The 13,805-nt window shown below is 42.0% G+C and overlaps 1 protein-coding gene across 3 annotated transcripts in view; it reads left to right on the top strand.

Annotated features, from left to right (window-relative positions):
* Positions 1-13,166, top strand: part of MEGF10 (multiple EGF like domains 10) — a 349,303-nt gene extending 336,137 nt beyond the window's left edge. For all 3 annotated transcript variants that reach the window (XM_081827136.1, XM_081827137.1, XM_081827138.1), the window contains 6 exons: positions 2,059-2,295; positions 3,663-3,790; positions 5,077-5,200; positions 9,440-9,484; positions 10,286-10,492; positions 11,788-13,166. In XM_081827136.1, the coding sequence (XP_081683262.1) occupies positions 2,059-2,295; positions 3,663-3,790; positions 5,077-5,200; positions 9,440-9,484; positions 10,286-10,492; positions 11,788-11,969 (923 nt within the window). In that variant the 3' untranslated portion in view covers positions 11,970-13,166. The remainder of the gene's footprint in view (positions 1-2,058; positions 2,296-3,662; positions 3,791-5,076; positions 5,201-9,439; positions 9,485-10,285; positions 10,493-11,787) is intronic.
* Positions 13,167-13,805: the final 639 nt, after the last annotated feature.

Genomic DNA, 13,805 nt, shown 5'->3' with positions numbered 1-13,805 from the left:
ACACTGTGCTCTTTTGTCTGGGTTTGTTTGCTCAGCATAATCATTTTGAGACTGAACCGTATTGTTGTATATATCAACGCTTCAGTTCTTTTTATTGCTGGGTAGTATTCCATTGCATGGGTATATCGTAATTTGTTTACTTACTCACCTCTAGATGGACATTTGGATTGTTTCCAGTTTGGGGCTATTATAGATAAAGCTCATATGAACAATAGTGTATCAAGTCTTTGTATGGAGATATCTATAGTGCAGTTTGTCTTGGGTAAATTTATAGGTGTAGAATGATTGGCTCGTATGATTAGGTATGTGCTTAACTTTTTAAAAAACTTGTGCCCGTGGTTTTGGGCGCCTGGGTGGCTCAGTCGGTTAAGCGACTGCCTTCGGCTCAGGTCATGATCCTGGAGTCCCGGGATCGAGTCCCACATCGGGCTCCCTGCTCGGCGGGGAGTCTGCTTCTCCCTCTGACCCTCCTCCCTCTCGTGCTCTCTGTCTCTCATTCACTCTGTCTCAAATAAATAAATAAAATCTTTAAAAAAAAAAAACAAAAAACTTGTGCCCGTGGTTTTTAACTAGGGCGCGTATCACAATAACCTGAGAATAGTTGTCTTATACATAATCCTACGTGGGCAATTCTGATTCTGGGGTGGATGGGGCCTTTGAGAAAGTTCTTCTGATGGTTCCGAAGCATGGCTCCCAGAGAGCTCCTGATGTGTGGGGCTCTCCTCAGGAGGCAACACTCTAGGGGCTTTAGAAAATTCATATAATGTTGTAGGTGCCATCACCTTAAAGTATGCACTAAAGTGCGCATTCCTAGTTCATTTCCTTTCTTTTTTTTTTTTTTTTTTAAAGATTTTATTTATTTATTCATGAGAGACAGAGAGAGAGACAGAGGCAGAGGGAGAAGCAGGCTCCCCGCGGAGCAGGGACCCCGATGCGGGACTCGATCCCAGGACCCTGGGATCATGACCTGAGCTGAAGGCAGACGCTTAACCGACTGAGCCACCCAGGTGTCCCAAGTTCATTTCCTTTCATTAAGTAACTTCTACATGCTCGTGATTTGTATTTGTCCTGACAATAGGATGTGTTATATTCCACAATCACATCATTATGACACATGCCTTGTGACCACACGGCGCTGGCCTCCGTGCTCTGTGTTTTGGGGCAGGCTGTCTTAATAAGGAAGTCTAAACCTCAGAATCATAAAGTCACAGGGACGTTTGAGCTGGAAGCACCTGGTTGGAGGCCAGTTTCCTCCCTTACAGATAGATGGTGAAATTCCGGCCTAAGTGCTTAAAGGAAAATTCAGGATCTCTGGATCAATTTTTTAGACACCCAGTTTCTTGACTCACAGTTCATATCTTTCCTGTCCTCATTGGATGGAATGCGAGAAAGAATTATGTAAAGCTACAGTTTAAATTTTAATGAGTAAGCTTTTTGGGTGATCTTGTCAGGTGTTACTAGGACAGACCTTTCTGTCATAGAAAATAACTGCATAGAACAATATCTCCTGGGGTAAAAAGCCCACTAAAATTAGGATAAGGCAGCCCTATCTCATCTTGGACCAGATTTACAATGGAGTTATCCTTGCTTGGAAGGACAATTACTCTTAGAAATGCTAAAGATAGACATAAAATTAAGTTAGGCAGTTGAGGCATTTAGAAGTTAGCCCTTCATAAGCTTACTACTGCTCAATAAATAAAGCATGGTAAAAACTAGATAAATTATTACCCCCAATGAATTCCTGGTTTGGTCTGAGTGTTTATTTAGTGTTTTCATGTGAGAAGCTCCCAAACCCTACCATGAAGTCTTTGGGTTCAGGAAATCCAATCCCATTTTTGAGGCTTGGAGCAGCCTTTTTCTGGGCACAGACAAGCCAACAACACCCGCAAATGAAGAATGTTTGTTTTTCCTTCCTGCAGTTTCTAAAAGTTTCCAAATTAACCTTTCATGAACTGAAAATATCCCAGAAGGAGCCCAGTGGGAGAATTTCGTAAATAGAGTTCAGACGTTTATCCGGCACCCTGTCGTCCTTACTCAGATCTCTTCTCCCTTTGCTAGCCAGTGTCATCATAGTTGGAAATCTGAACAGCTTAAGCAGGACCAGTACGGCTCTCCCGGCTGATTCCTACCAGATCGGCGCGATCGTGGGCATCATCATTCTTGTGCTGGTGGTTCTCTTCCTGCTGGCCTTGTTCATTATTTATAGACAAAAGCAGAAGGGAAAGGAATCAAGCATGCCAGCAGTAACCTACACCCCTGCTCTGAGGGTCATGAATGCAGACTATGCCATTTCAGGTAAGACTGCTCCCTGGAGCCATCTTATTCCTAGAGAAGGAAGGTTTCATCCTGGTTCTTTGAAACTGGGGCTTGTGGCTAGGCTGTCCGTTGCTGCTGTCCGTTAGCCTTGAAGAAAATTTTGTGTTTGGAAAAGATACATTGGTATGGATGTGCTTTATAGCTTAGCAGTAGGAAAATCGTCACTGTTGTCTTCCATGAGGGTTTTTAAATTGGATTCATTATGAGGTTGCTTTAGACTTGGGGAATTTCAGCCTGCGGGAAGATTTGCTGGGCACCTAAACTTTTGTCATATGTCGGGACTGGGAGCGGAGAGGAGGAGGCACCCATAAGTTTGGTAAGGTCATGGTGCAGATCAGGGACCAGAACCAGGTCTTCTGTCTCTGGCCTTGGGCTCTTAACAGAATGCCTTCTAACCTGCCCCTGGGCCCATACAAATCATTAAGCACAAAGTTATATAAGAAACAGTTTTGTTGTATTAGCAAGAACCAAAGCTGTTCTTTAAGAAAACTCTTTAAAATCTTTCTGTCACATGTCCCCAGAAATGTAAATTTTTAAGCGACATGCTCCTTCATCAGAGGAAGTAACCACTTAGGGGCGCTTGGGTGGCTCAGTCGGTTTAAGCGTCCGACTCCTGATTTTGGCTCAGGTTGTGAACTCAGGGTTTTGAGATCAAGCCCCGCATCAGGTTCTACATTGAGCATGGAGTCTGCTTAAGATTCTCTCTCTGCGCCTCCCCCCTCCCCGACTCTCACACATGCTCACTCCCTCTAAAAGAAGAAGAAGGAGAAGAAAAAGAGGAAGAAGGAGGAGGAGGTAGAGAGGAAGGGGAAGGAGAAGAAGAAGAAGAGGAAGGAGAAGAAGAGAAGGAGAAGAAAGAGAAGGAGAAGAAGAAACTACTTAAACTAAGGAATTTGTACACTTAAAGTATTTATTATTTTGGGCAATTACTGCAGGATTTCAGATGGGTTACATGTTTATAAATACACCGATTCTAGGGGAATACTTAAAGCAGCTGATTTGCTTAATAGTCTGTTTCTAGCACAGAATATTATGGTGAGAGCTTAAGTGTCTAAAAAAAAAAAAAAAAAGAGGCAGGTTATAGCAGAAGTAGCTTCAAAGTGATGGCTTCCCAGGTGTATGAGCCCCAGAGCAAAGAGGAGTTGTCTGAGGACACTTGCAGTTTTCTAGGAGGCAGGCACCTGCTGCTTCTAGAAGCTTTGCTGAGTATGCTGGGCAGGAGGGGATTCTGCCCAGCCTGTGATATGGAAGTGGTACAGACATTCATTCTGGGTATTTGGCTTCCCTTTCATCCACACAGACTTAGGGGATCCTGTCGCCTTAACCGTTTCCTTCTTTTCTTACAGAAACCCTTCCCCACAGCAACGGGGGAAGTGCGAACAGCCATTACTTCACCAACCCCAGTTACCACACGCTTACCCAGTGTGCCACATCCCCTCATGTCAACAACAGGGACAGGATGACCATCGCCAAGGTGAGAGGAAGTGACTCCCAGGCCCTGAAGGTGGGCAGGGGAGAGCGGACAGGAAGGAGCATGGAGGGAGAGCTGCTGTTGGCCAGATGCGGCTCTCCGCACTTTATATCTCTTATCTTGTTGACTGTGTATTAGAATCTCAAGTTTACTGGTGAAAAACCCGAGCAATGGGGAGTTTCATTCACTTCAAAACAGAGCTCCCTAGTTCGTGAGGGAGGCGGTTGCGGCCTGAGTCACGGTCTCCTTGTCTCCAATTTGCCAGTGTAGCTCCCTGGAAAAATGTTTCTAATATTGCCTGAGGTTTTAAAATGATGTCTCAGAGCCGACCTTAGCAGACTCCATCCCGGGTCTTTTCCTGTGTCTTTTCTGACCACCTGCCTTCTAGTGCCCTATTGGGCCCTCCTGTCCTTTCCTCCCCAAAACAAACTCCATGCGATGATTTAGGTTGAACTACACGTTGTGTAGGTCAAAAGTGATCAAATAGAAACCATGTGCCAAGCATTTCTAACCAGTCTGCAAATATAAATTCATCTAACCTTCAAACCGATCCCGTGACTCAAGAGTGATTGTTATCCTCAGTTTATAGGCACCCAGAGAGGGTGGACACCCAGGGATACTCCTCCCATACCACTCACCTCACCCCCAGTCTCCTCGAGAATCCTTGGAAATCCCAAGCATTTCTTCCGACGGTCCCAAATTATGTATTTCCAATCTCCATTGTCTCATTCTAGCTCTCTGCTAGAAGAAAACCAAGCTAATCAAATTAATTCCGTTGCAATTAAATTAATGCAGCTGGATTTTAATTATAGCGCCTAATCGTTAAATAGCACTTCCCATACCCTAGAGACTTTTGTGTTCATCATTGCATTTGTTCTCCTACATATTCAGGGAAGGAGGCAAAGTACATAATCTTACCCTCATGTTTATTGCTAAGAAAACTGCTCAGAGTCACTGGTGACTCATAAAAAATCATACCGTATTTGACAGGAGAGCTCAAACCAAGAGTTTAACTTTTTTTAATTCAAAGTTCCACGTACGTTAACTCAAGTAAAGTCGAATGGGCACAGAGTGACTAAACGAAATGAAGAATTTGAGGAAGTAGGGGAATAGTTGGGGCCAAGGGACATGTATTCCTGCTGCCCTTTAAGGCCCATCCGATAGTCACCTCTGCCCCCTGCATGGCCTCGTTGAAGAACCGGCCCTTGATCCATGCTACGGACGAGCTTTCCCACATCTGTAACGCTGTGTTCTCTTTTTACATCCTTGACGGTTTATATTCTTAACAGTCGAAGAACAATCAGCTGTTTGTGAATCTGAAAAATGTGAATCCTGGGAAGAGAGGCCCAGTGGCGGACTGCACGGGAACGCTGCCGGCAGACTGGAAACACGGTGGCTACCTCAATGAGCTTGGCAAGTTCTCTCTCAACATCCGTCTTCAACAAGCTCCCTTATCTTTTAGTCCCCACAGATAGTCATAGATTCATGATGTGCCAAAGCGACCTATTGGAAATATGCGTGAAAAAAACAGAATGATAGAATTAAACCTAATGCCTATATGGGGCTTATTACTGTCTTACTTGCTTTATTCATCCAACAAACATTTATTAAGGTCCTAGTGTGTGCCAGGAATTGATAAAAAGAGATGAGAATCTCTGCCTGCTTGTAGCTCCCATTCTAACTCTACATATATTAATTTACATGATTCTCACAAGTACTCTGATAAGTAGGTACTGTAATTATCATCATGTCCATGTAACAGTTGAGAAACTGAGTCACAGAGAGGGTATGTCTCTTGAGAAAAGTCTCAAAGCCTATTAAATGGTAGAGCCGGGATCTGAATCCTGTCAGGGTGGGTACCAGGATGTGCGTTCCCCTTTGCTCTCTTTTAATTTGGGGACCCATACTTGAGGGCCCCTTCCCTGAAGATATTAACAGGAAGATAGTAAGTCAGGGCTTCTCGAACGTTTTGGAATCAGGACCCCTTCACACTCTTGAAAGTTATCAGGAACCCTGAAGAGCTTCTTTCAATATGTGTTATGTCTATTGATACCATGTTACAAATTAACACTGAGACCATTTGAAATAGTTATTTATTGCTTTGTTTATAATAACAGTAATCTAATATCATGATAACGTAAAACACACTTTCATGAAAAAAAATAACTACATTTTCTAAAACAAAAACAAATTAGTGAGAGGAGTGGCACTGTTTTGCATTTGTTGGATCTCTTTAACATCTGGCTTCAGAGAAGATGGACTCTCATATCTGCTTCTCCATTCAGTCATTGGGGATCCCACACTTGGTGCAGCTCTTAGACAACCACCACGCACTTGAGAGAGAATAAGAGTGAAAGAGACAAGTAATGTCATTGTATTATTATGAGAATAGTTTTGATCTCGTGGCCCTCCTGAAAAGGGGGTAGGGCCTCCTGGACCAGCCTTAAAGAGCTGCTGTGGTACCCCACCGAGTGAACTGTGCCATCGCCAAGCAGTTGCCCCTGATTTCAGGGAGGCACTTGATGATGCCGTAACTGATATGTGCACGCCCTTTCATTGGTATTTATTTGATGGTAGGGTGGCTGGGAAACCCAGTCCAATTTGAATTTCAGATAAGCAGCAAATATTTTTAGTATAAATATATCCCAAAAGTTGCATGGGGCATACTTACCCTAAAAATTATTTGTTGTTTCTCTGAAATTCAAATTGAAATGTCCTTCCTTTGTTTTTATTTGGTGAATCTGACAACCCTACTGGGTAGGCCCTTCCATGAATCTTGGTTTTTTAAAGGAATAAACTGGGAAGCACAGAGAGGTTGCCCAGGATTTCATGGAAGGAAGAGGGTAAAATCAGGTCTCAAAGTTCGTCTTCCAACTACTCCTCCCCTGCTCTTTCTGGGAACACCATATATGCCAAATCACCTGAGCCAGATGTAGGAACTAATCCTTATGGGCTCTGGAATCCCCTATTACTATAGAAATGCAAATGTTAAAGTAGGAAAATGAATACAAATTCTTAACTTCTATCTGCATTCTATATCCACATTATCAAATAGCTGGGCATTTCTGAACACAAATTATTTAGATACCAGATTCACAGTATACTTATAGGTCAAATCATTTAACATCAGAGATTTTTTTTTTTTAAGTCTACATGACATTAGTAATGTAGCTCCAAAAGATACATGAATTGATATTAGTAAAGTACTACCTGGCACTAATGAAAGCAAAGTTCTCTTATTCCACCTTCACCTGCTACACTTGGTCCAGACTCTAGAACACAGTCACGGCAGTGGTCACATATAAACTTCTCTGCTCTTTGTCTCAGTAAGACGCACCGGACTGATCGTTGAGAATGTAAAATCTTCATTGGAAATTCTGGGTCTCCTTCACGTGTTTCCATCCAAGAGCAATTCTGCATGTAATGTCCCTTTACAGTTGTTGCCCAGAAAGTCTTCCTTTACAAAGGACACACTATGGATCTCTAAGTCCTTGGAACATCCCAGCCAGTAAGAGTGTTTCTGTCTACCACACTATGGATAAGGCACACTATGGATGCTGAGATGTGTAGGTGTTTGACATGATGGCCAAGTTGTTGGGATGCTGTCTGAAAGAGCTCCGAACCTGACACAAAGGCCCTAAGGTTGATTCCTGGTTCTGTTCTATGACGCCGGGCTCATCAACCCCACGAAGCGGATCAGTTCATCTGTGACGCAGAGACAGCGATCACGTTGTGACTCATTGTATGAGTTAGATTCAGCCAAGCATTTGGAAGCATCTATCCAGGGATTGGAACATATGGGGGTTTATATGAGGAAAACCGCCTGCTCCCTCATTAAAACAGCCCCCGGAGAAAACCTGGCAGGGGTACTGGATGACAGTGCCACTCTTGTTCCCTAATTTACTCTCCACCTCAGGCTGCTCCTCTCCTTAGCCTCTTGGGGAATGCTAGCCGTTGCACAGTTAAGACCAAGACAGACAACTAACGAGGTTTCGCTACAGTTTGGAGACAGCTGAGTGAATCTGGCAGAGTAGCAAAGACAGAGTTCGCTGATAGGGAGCTCTCAGAGGCCACAGGTCCTACCCATCTTTATGTGGTCCCTTTACAAAGTCTGGGAATCCCTAAGACCACCCTCGGGATCCGTAATTCCACAGAAAGACTCACAGAACTCACTGCAAGCTGTCAGACCCATGGTTAGAGTTTATCACGGCCAAAGGATACAGAAGAAAATCAGCCAAGGGAAGAGACACAGTGGGCAGAGTCAAGGGAAGTTCCAAGCCAGAAACTTCCAGTTGTCCTTTCCCAGTGGAATCATGGAAAGTGCTAACTTTTCCTGGTTACAGTATATGACAAGACGCATGAAGTATTACCAGCCACGGAAGCTGGCTTTAGCCTTGGTGTCTAGAGTTTTTACGAGAGTTTGGTTAGGTCAGCATGGTCGACCACCCATGTGGTTGACCTTTCAACTGGCCCATCTGGAGATGGAGCTGACACTAAGTGGCCCAAACCCCCTCTCATAAATCACTTTGTTACATTATCCAGTGTAGCCCTAGGCCCCAGGTAAACAAAAACACTCTTACTGGGTGGGATATTCCAAGGACTTAGAGATCACCTCCCAGGAACTAAGGGCAAGGGCCAGACCTCACTTTGATTAGGTTAATTCACTATTCATCCTTATCCCGCCTCCCTGCATAACAGGGCACCTTTCCCACCAGCTGGGAGCTTGGCTAGACTTCACAACGCAGATCTGAGAGAGGAAAACATTCTCTGAGAAAGGAGGACATTCCTATTTCCTATCCCACGATATTAGACACACCCTCTCCCCTTAAGGGATGTTCCCTCTTTCTTCACAAAAGTGTGTCCCCCAGGACATCCTAACTTGAGTCTGCTATCACTCTAAGGGGCACATGCACAGTGGCAGGTGATTGTCTCCTTACCATTCTCCTACTTATTTGAATATTTGTCATAAGTCATTACTTTACTCTCTGTTTCTAATGTAAGTCTATAGCATTCCATTTAAAAGATCATGAAAGAGGCCTTGGAATGCTTGCATGTAGACTGGAGCTGGGGTCGTAGGACACATTTAGTGTTACAGTCACTGAAACACCATTCATTTATACAGCACCTCAGAGTTTACAATGCCTTTTCGTGTGCTCTAGTTCACTTAATGATCACACCAGCCCTGTAAAGTTTGGAAGGCAGATTTTGTTTTCTTCATTTTAGAGATAAGAAAATTGACCCAGAGAGAGTTGAACATCTTGCCCAAAGTCATGTGGTGAGCGAGTGATGAAATCAAAGTCCTTTGTCTCAATGCTAGTCCTGGCTGTGTCCTTTCCACGGTGTGACCTTGAATCAAGTGTACCGATTCACCCATGCCTTATTTTCTACTTGTACTGATCAGCCTTTCCCAGTCACTATAAATGAGCAGGAGGATGATCAGAATGATATATATATGTACTTTAAATTCTAAGTGCTGAAGACATCAAGCATGAGCGACCTGGTGCAAAGGTTTGAAAAGCAACAGCCTTGGTTATTTCCTGCAGTGGGGAGATAGTGGGTGCCCAAACCATCCTCCTCCACGACCTTGGAATATTAGATGGGTTTTCTCTTGTTTCCAGATCTCACTGGAGATTTTTTCCTTCTTTATCACAGGAGCTTTTGGACTTGACAGAAGTTATATGGGAAAATCCTTGAAAGGTATGGTGTAAATTTAAGGAAGAAATACATCTATCAGAGCCACAATTTTAAAAACAATTTATTTCAGAGACTGAAATAGTTGGCTAAACAAGCAAGAGTGGCAGTGTAGAGAAAATGTACAGTTGTTGGTGTGGTTAACTACCCCACCAAACACACAAACATGTTTGACTGAGGTCAAGAGCGTGACCATAGGTGCATGGTGTTAGAGCATAAGTCTAGGGGAACAAAGGTTTCCGTTTGCTGGGGAAACACTCATATTTCTTTGAAAAGATGTAAGACTTATGGAGAGAGAGAAATACACACACACACAAAAGGAAATAGCAGGAAAACAAGAGCTCAGCATGGTTACATGAATAACTTCATGTGCCCAGTCCTGAGGTTTTACAAGGAAGTCTCACGTCACAAAAGCCTCCCTCACCACCATGATAGAACTTTCTTGTGCTCCCAGGGGTATCCACAGGTGGTTTCTTGACTGAAACCTCTGAGAATTCAGAGACTATTAGTAAGTTAGAATGGAATTAATTTTGAGTGTGAAACGAAATCAAAATGAAATCAAATCCACAATGTTCACATAGATACTCACCTGAGAGAGGAGCTAAAATTACTTTATAGATGGGTAATTTTACAGCAGATTCTCTCCAAAATAAGTGGAAATGTATGGTGTTGTTGTCGGTATATGTAATTATAGAAATCTAGCTACAAAGAGAAAGAAGTAACCTGTCCGAGTGAATTACCCCCAAGAAAAAAATTAATGTTGTCCATAAAATAGTATTTGCTTTTCTCCCCCATCTCTCTTTACAGATTTGGGCAAGAATTCTGAATATAATTCAAGTAACTGCTCCCTAAGCAGTTCTGAAAATCCATATGCCACTATTAAAGACCCACCTGTACTTATCCCGAAAAACTCAGAGTGTGGCTATGTGGAGATGAAGTCGCCAGCACGGAGAGATTCCCCCTATGCAGAGATCAATAACTCAACTTCAGCCAACAAGAATGTTTATGAAGTTGGTGAGTTCCCCTAACCAAAGGAAGAGCCTAATATAGGAATTTTTTTTAAACGGTTTAAAAGTCCTTGAGCATACAATAACAGTTCGTATAAACATTATTGAAGACACTGGTCCATATTTTCAGTGCGACCTGTGTTTTCAGTGACCCTATTAATTGGTGTCAAATAAATTTTTAAGGGAAAATAGCATTTAGAAAATTTAAAGTAGATTTTCCTTATCTCTCACCTGGCTGTCCACCTTTTGTTTTGTAACCATAGTGACTCTTTGAGCACACCTGTGGAATAGCATATGTCTCACATTAGCTCTTGTGTTGAGTTAGCCTAAACAAATGGTTCAAGGGCATGAAACAGGTGGTTCCATTTCCTGGTTGCATATTCATTACGTTAATATAATGCTTTTAGCAGGATGGAAACATTTTACTTTTAAATTTGTCTGATATATTGCTCATATTCTTGGATGTGAATGGGCTGGAAATTAATAAGAATTCAATTTAAAATTAGAATTGTTTTGATTGCTCCTTACAAATACCATTTCAGGAAAGTTAAAACATATCAGAGCTGTCACTGGGTAGGTAGAGTAGGGCTATGTATTTTAATTTTTTTTTCCTCTCTCTCTCTCAAGTTTATGATTTAAACTTTAAAAACTTCTCTATTACTTATAAATGAAGTGGCTAATTTAACTCTAGTCACTAGTACTTAATTTATGCCACAGACATGACACTGAAAAGATGAATAACTATTCTTATGAGTTAAGACAGCGTTTAAAAAAAAAAAAAAAAATGGAAGGTGTAGTGAGTGACCTAAGTTTATTTTTAAAAGTCAGTCACAAACCCCCTTTGAGCCATCTGGTAAACCCAACACTTTAACATGGGAGCGCAACTGCGAGCCTGGGTCCTGAGTCCTAAAGTGAACTTGTTAAGCATTTCCATGAATTGAGTTACCCTGAAAGGACCTCAGTCTCACCTATGGGATAAAGGATCTGGACTAGATTACCTACAAGGTGCTTTTCAGACAATGATTCACATCCAGGGTTTCTGTCTTGTCCCTGGGTGTCTTCATCCCAACCCTACGGTCACCTTATTGTTCAGAACGCCATTGTGTGCATCAGCTGGTCTAACAGCCGTGGAGTACCCACCTCGATGTGATTATAAAACCATCCTTTGTTTCTTAAAATAGTGTTTCTTTACATTTTTGGAAGTGCTCCTCTTATATGTTTGAGATTCGCAAGAAATGCCATATTCTATTCTGTTTAAAATATTCCATTGCTGATAAATTAATGTGTCCCTGGTTGTCACAGAACCTACAGTGAGTGTTGTCCAAGGAATATTCAGCAATAATGGGCATCTCACCCAGGATCCATACGACCTCCCAAAGAACAGTCACATCCCTTGCCATTATGACCTGCTGCCAGTCCGAGACAGTTCCTCCTCCCCCAAGCGAGAGGACAGTGGCAGCAGCAGCAGCAGCAGCAGCGAATGACACCAAAGGACGGCTCGGTAGCCGCTGGAACAGTTTCCAGAACTGCACTTCGGTTCTTCTCCATCCTCAAGTTTGCCACCTTAGGTTAATGTTAATCTACTTGGTAGGCAACTGTCGGACATGAACCAGAAAGCTCAAAGCTGAGGCTGACTGACCGTAGGTCCTCCTTATACAGGTGGCTCAGAAGGAGATATCAATGTGACTTCCTCTTCTTCTTAGTTTTAGAACTGCACTCGTGAAGCGCAAATTCCTATAAAATCTGGGCTAAAAGCATGAACGTGCGGAGGTCCTTGGGAGGGAGTCATGGGGTGCGGTGGCCGTTGGCAGTATGGTTTGAACGATGACAATTACAGTATTTTCTTTCTCATTTGCATTGCAGAGCTGTACCGAGGATTGTGCAGTTTGTCGTAAAATCTAGTGTGAATCACTAAGCGTGTAGAAGAGAAGGGGCATATTATCGAGTCCTTATGTTTATTTTTTTTCAGCTGGACTCAGAATTATAGGGATAATATGAACCCAGGAAGAAATGTTCTGTCAAGTGGCATACCTGGAGAGACTTTGAGTAAACTCTAGAATTGGTTAGCACATTTAAATATGAAAACTTTAGACCTGTTTTAGGATGAAGAAATGAAAAATTAGAATTATTTTAGAAATAGTATAATTATTTCAGGAATCAGTATACAGGTGTGGCTGGCAGAGGGTTGTCTTCTTCGACCCTTGGCCCACTTTTGATCCATGAGGTCATTCTGATCACTGTCCCCATCGTACATATTCACCACTTAAGGTCCATAACATATCAATAATTATTTCATAAATATGGAAATGAAATAGTTTTATTTTTGAGAGACTGGATTGAACAAGTGTATAATGATTGGAAAAGGTTGTAAATTTTAAGTGTAAGAAGATGCTTCGGTTTTGTAAACCATTAGTAACTCATACTGTAATATAGAATTAGTAGAAAGCTTTGATTAATTTTTCCCTAGAAGTGACCGGAATATTTTTGTGCGTATTTGAGAAAAGGGCACTTTCCTTTTATTAATTGTTGATTTATGCTTAAGCTGGTCTTTTGCATTGCTAATATGACATGTACCCCATTTTTCATTAATTTGTATTTCCATTTTTAAGTTGTATATTCTATGTTTTGTAGTGCTTGGATTGTTAATGAAAAAAATTATATTATATGTCCATTGGTTCTTGTATTATTGCCACTTATCTTTTTGCTTGATAAAAATGCATTGTTCTTTTTTTCTTTTGGAGGGAGGAGACGTAAGTATATAAATCAAATCTATTAAAAATCGGTCATTACTTAAATAGTAAAGTAACCATAGATGAATGGCTTATAATTGAACTAGAGAAGCTTTTTAATATTCCAAAATGGAGCTCCTTTTGATCTGTGGGTTCTGAGTCTTGGCTAAGCCAGGGGGTTAGGGGAGGCAGGAGCTGTTGGTTATTGAGCAAGTACTGGTCTTAATGAAGACCTTCCCTGGGATGATCCCACAACTGATCATCCAAACTGGGACACTTTTGAGTGTAAATGAGGGCATTATTAATATTTAACCTGCAATGGGCTTAAATCTGGACTGTCCCAAGCAAACCAGAATGGATACTCAACCTGTGCACACCTGTCACGCACTAACATTTTTCATTTCAAGGTGGTTGTCTCGAGAATGCCAACCTGATGCAAAAAAGCCAGCTTCTCTTTGACTTAACGTGAGTAAGCGGAAGGGCTGAAAGGCTGCATGAGGAAGCAACTTCATGAGAGGAAACTGTGGCTGTGAATCTTTAAAGACAGGAAACCCTATATGGTGTCTCAGTGAATCAGTTGACATATATGTA

This window comes from Leptonychotes weddellii, chromosome 7 (genome assembly GCF_054177405.1).
Source record: "Leptonychotes weddellii isolate Sample4059 chromosome 7, ASM5417740v2, whole genome shotgun sequence".
Taxonomy (NCBI): domain Eukaryota; kingdom Metazoa; phylum Chordata; class Mammalia; order Carnivora; family Phocidae; genus Leptonychotes; species Leptonychotes weddellii.
The sequence above is the reverse complement of the archived record's forward strand: the minus strand, read 5'-3'. Positions and strand labels throughout refer to the sequence as shown.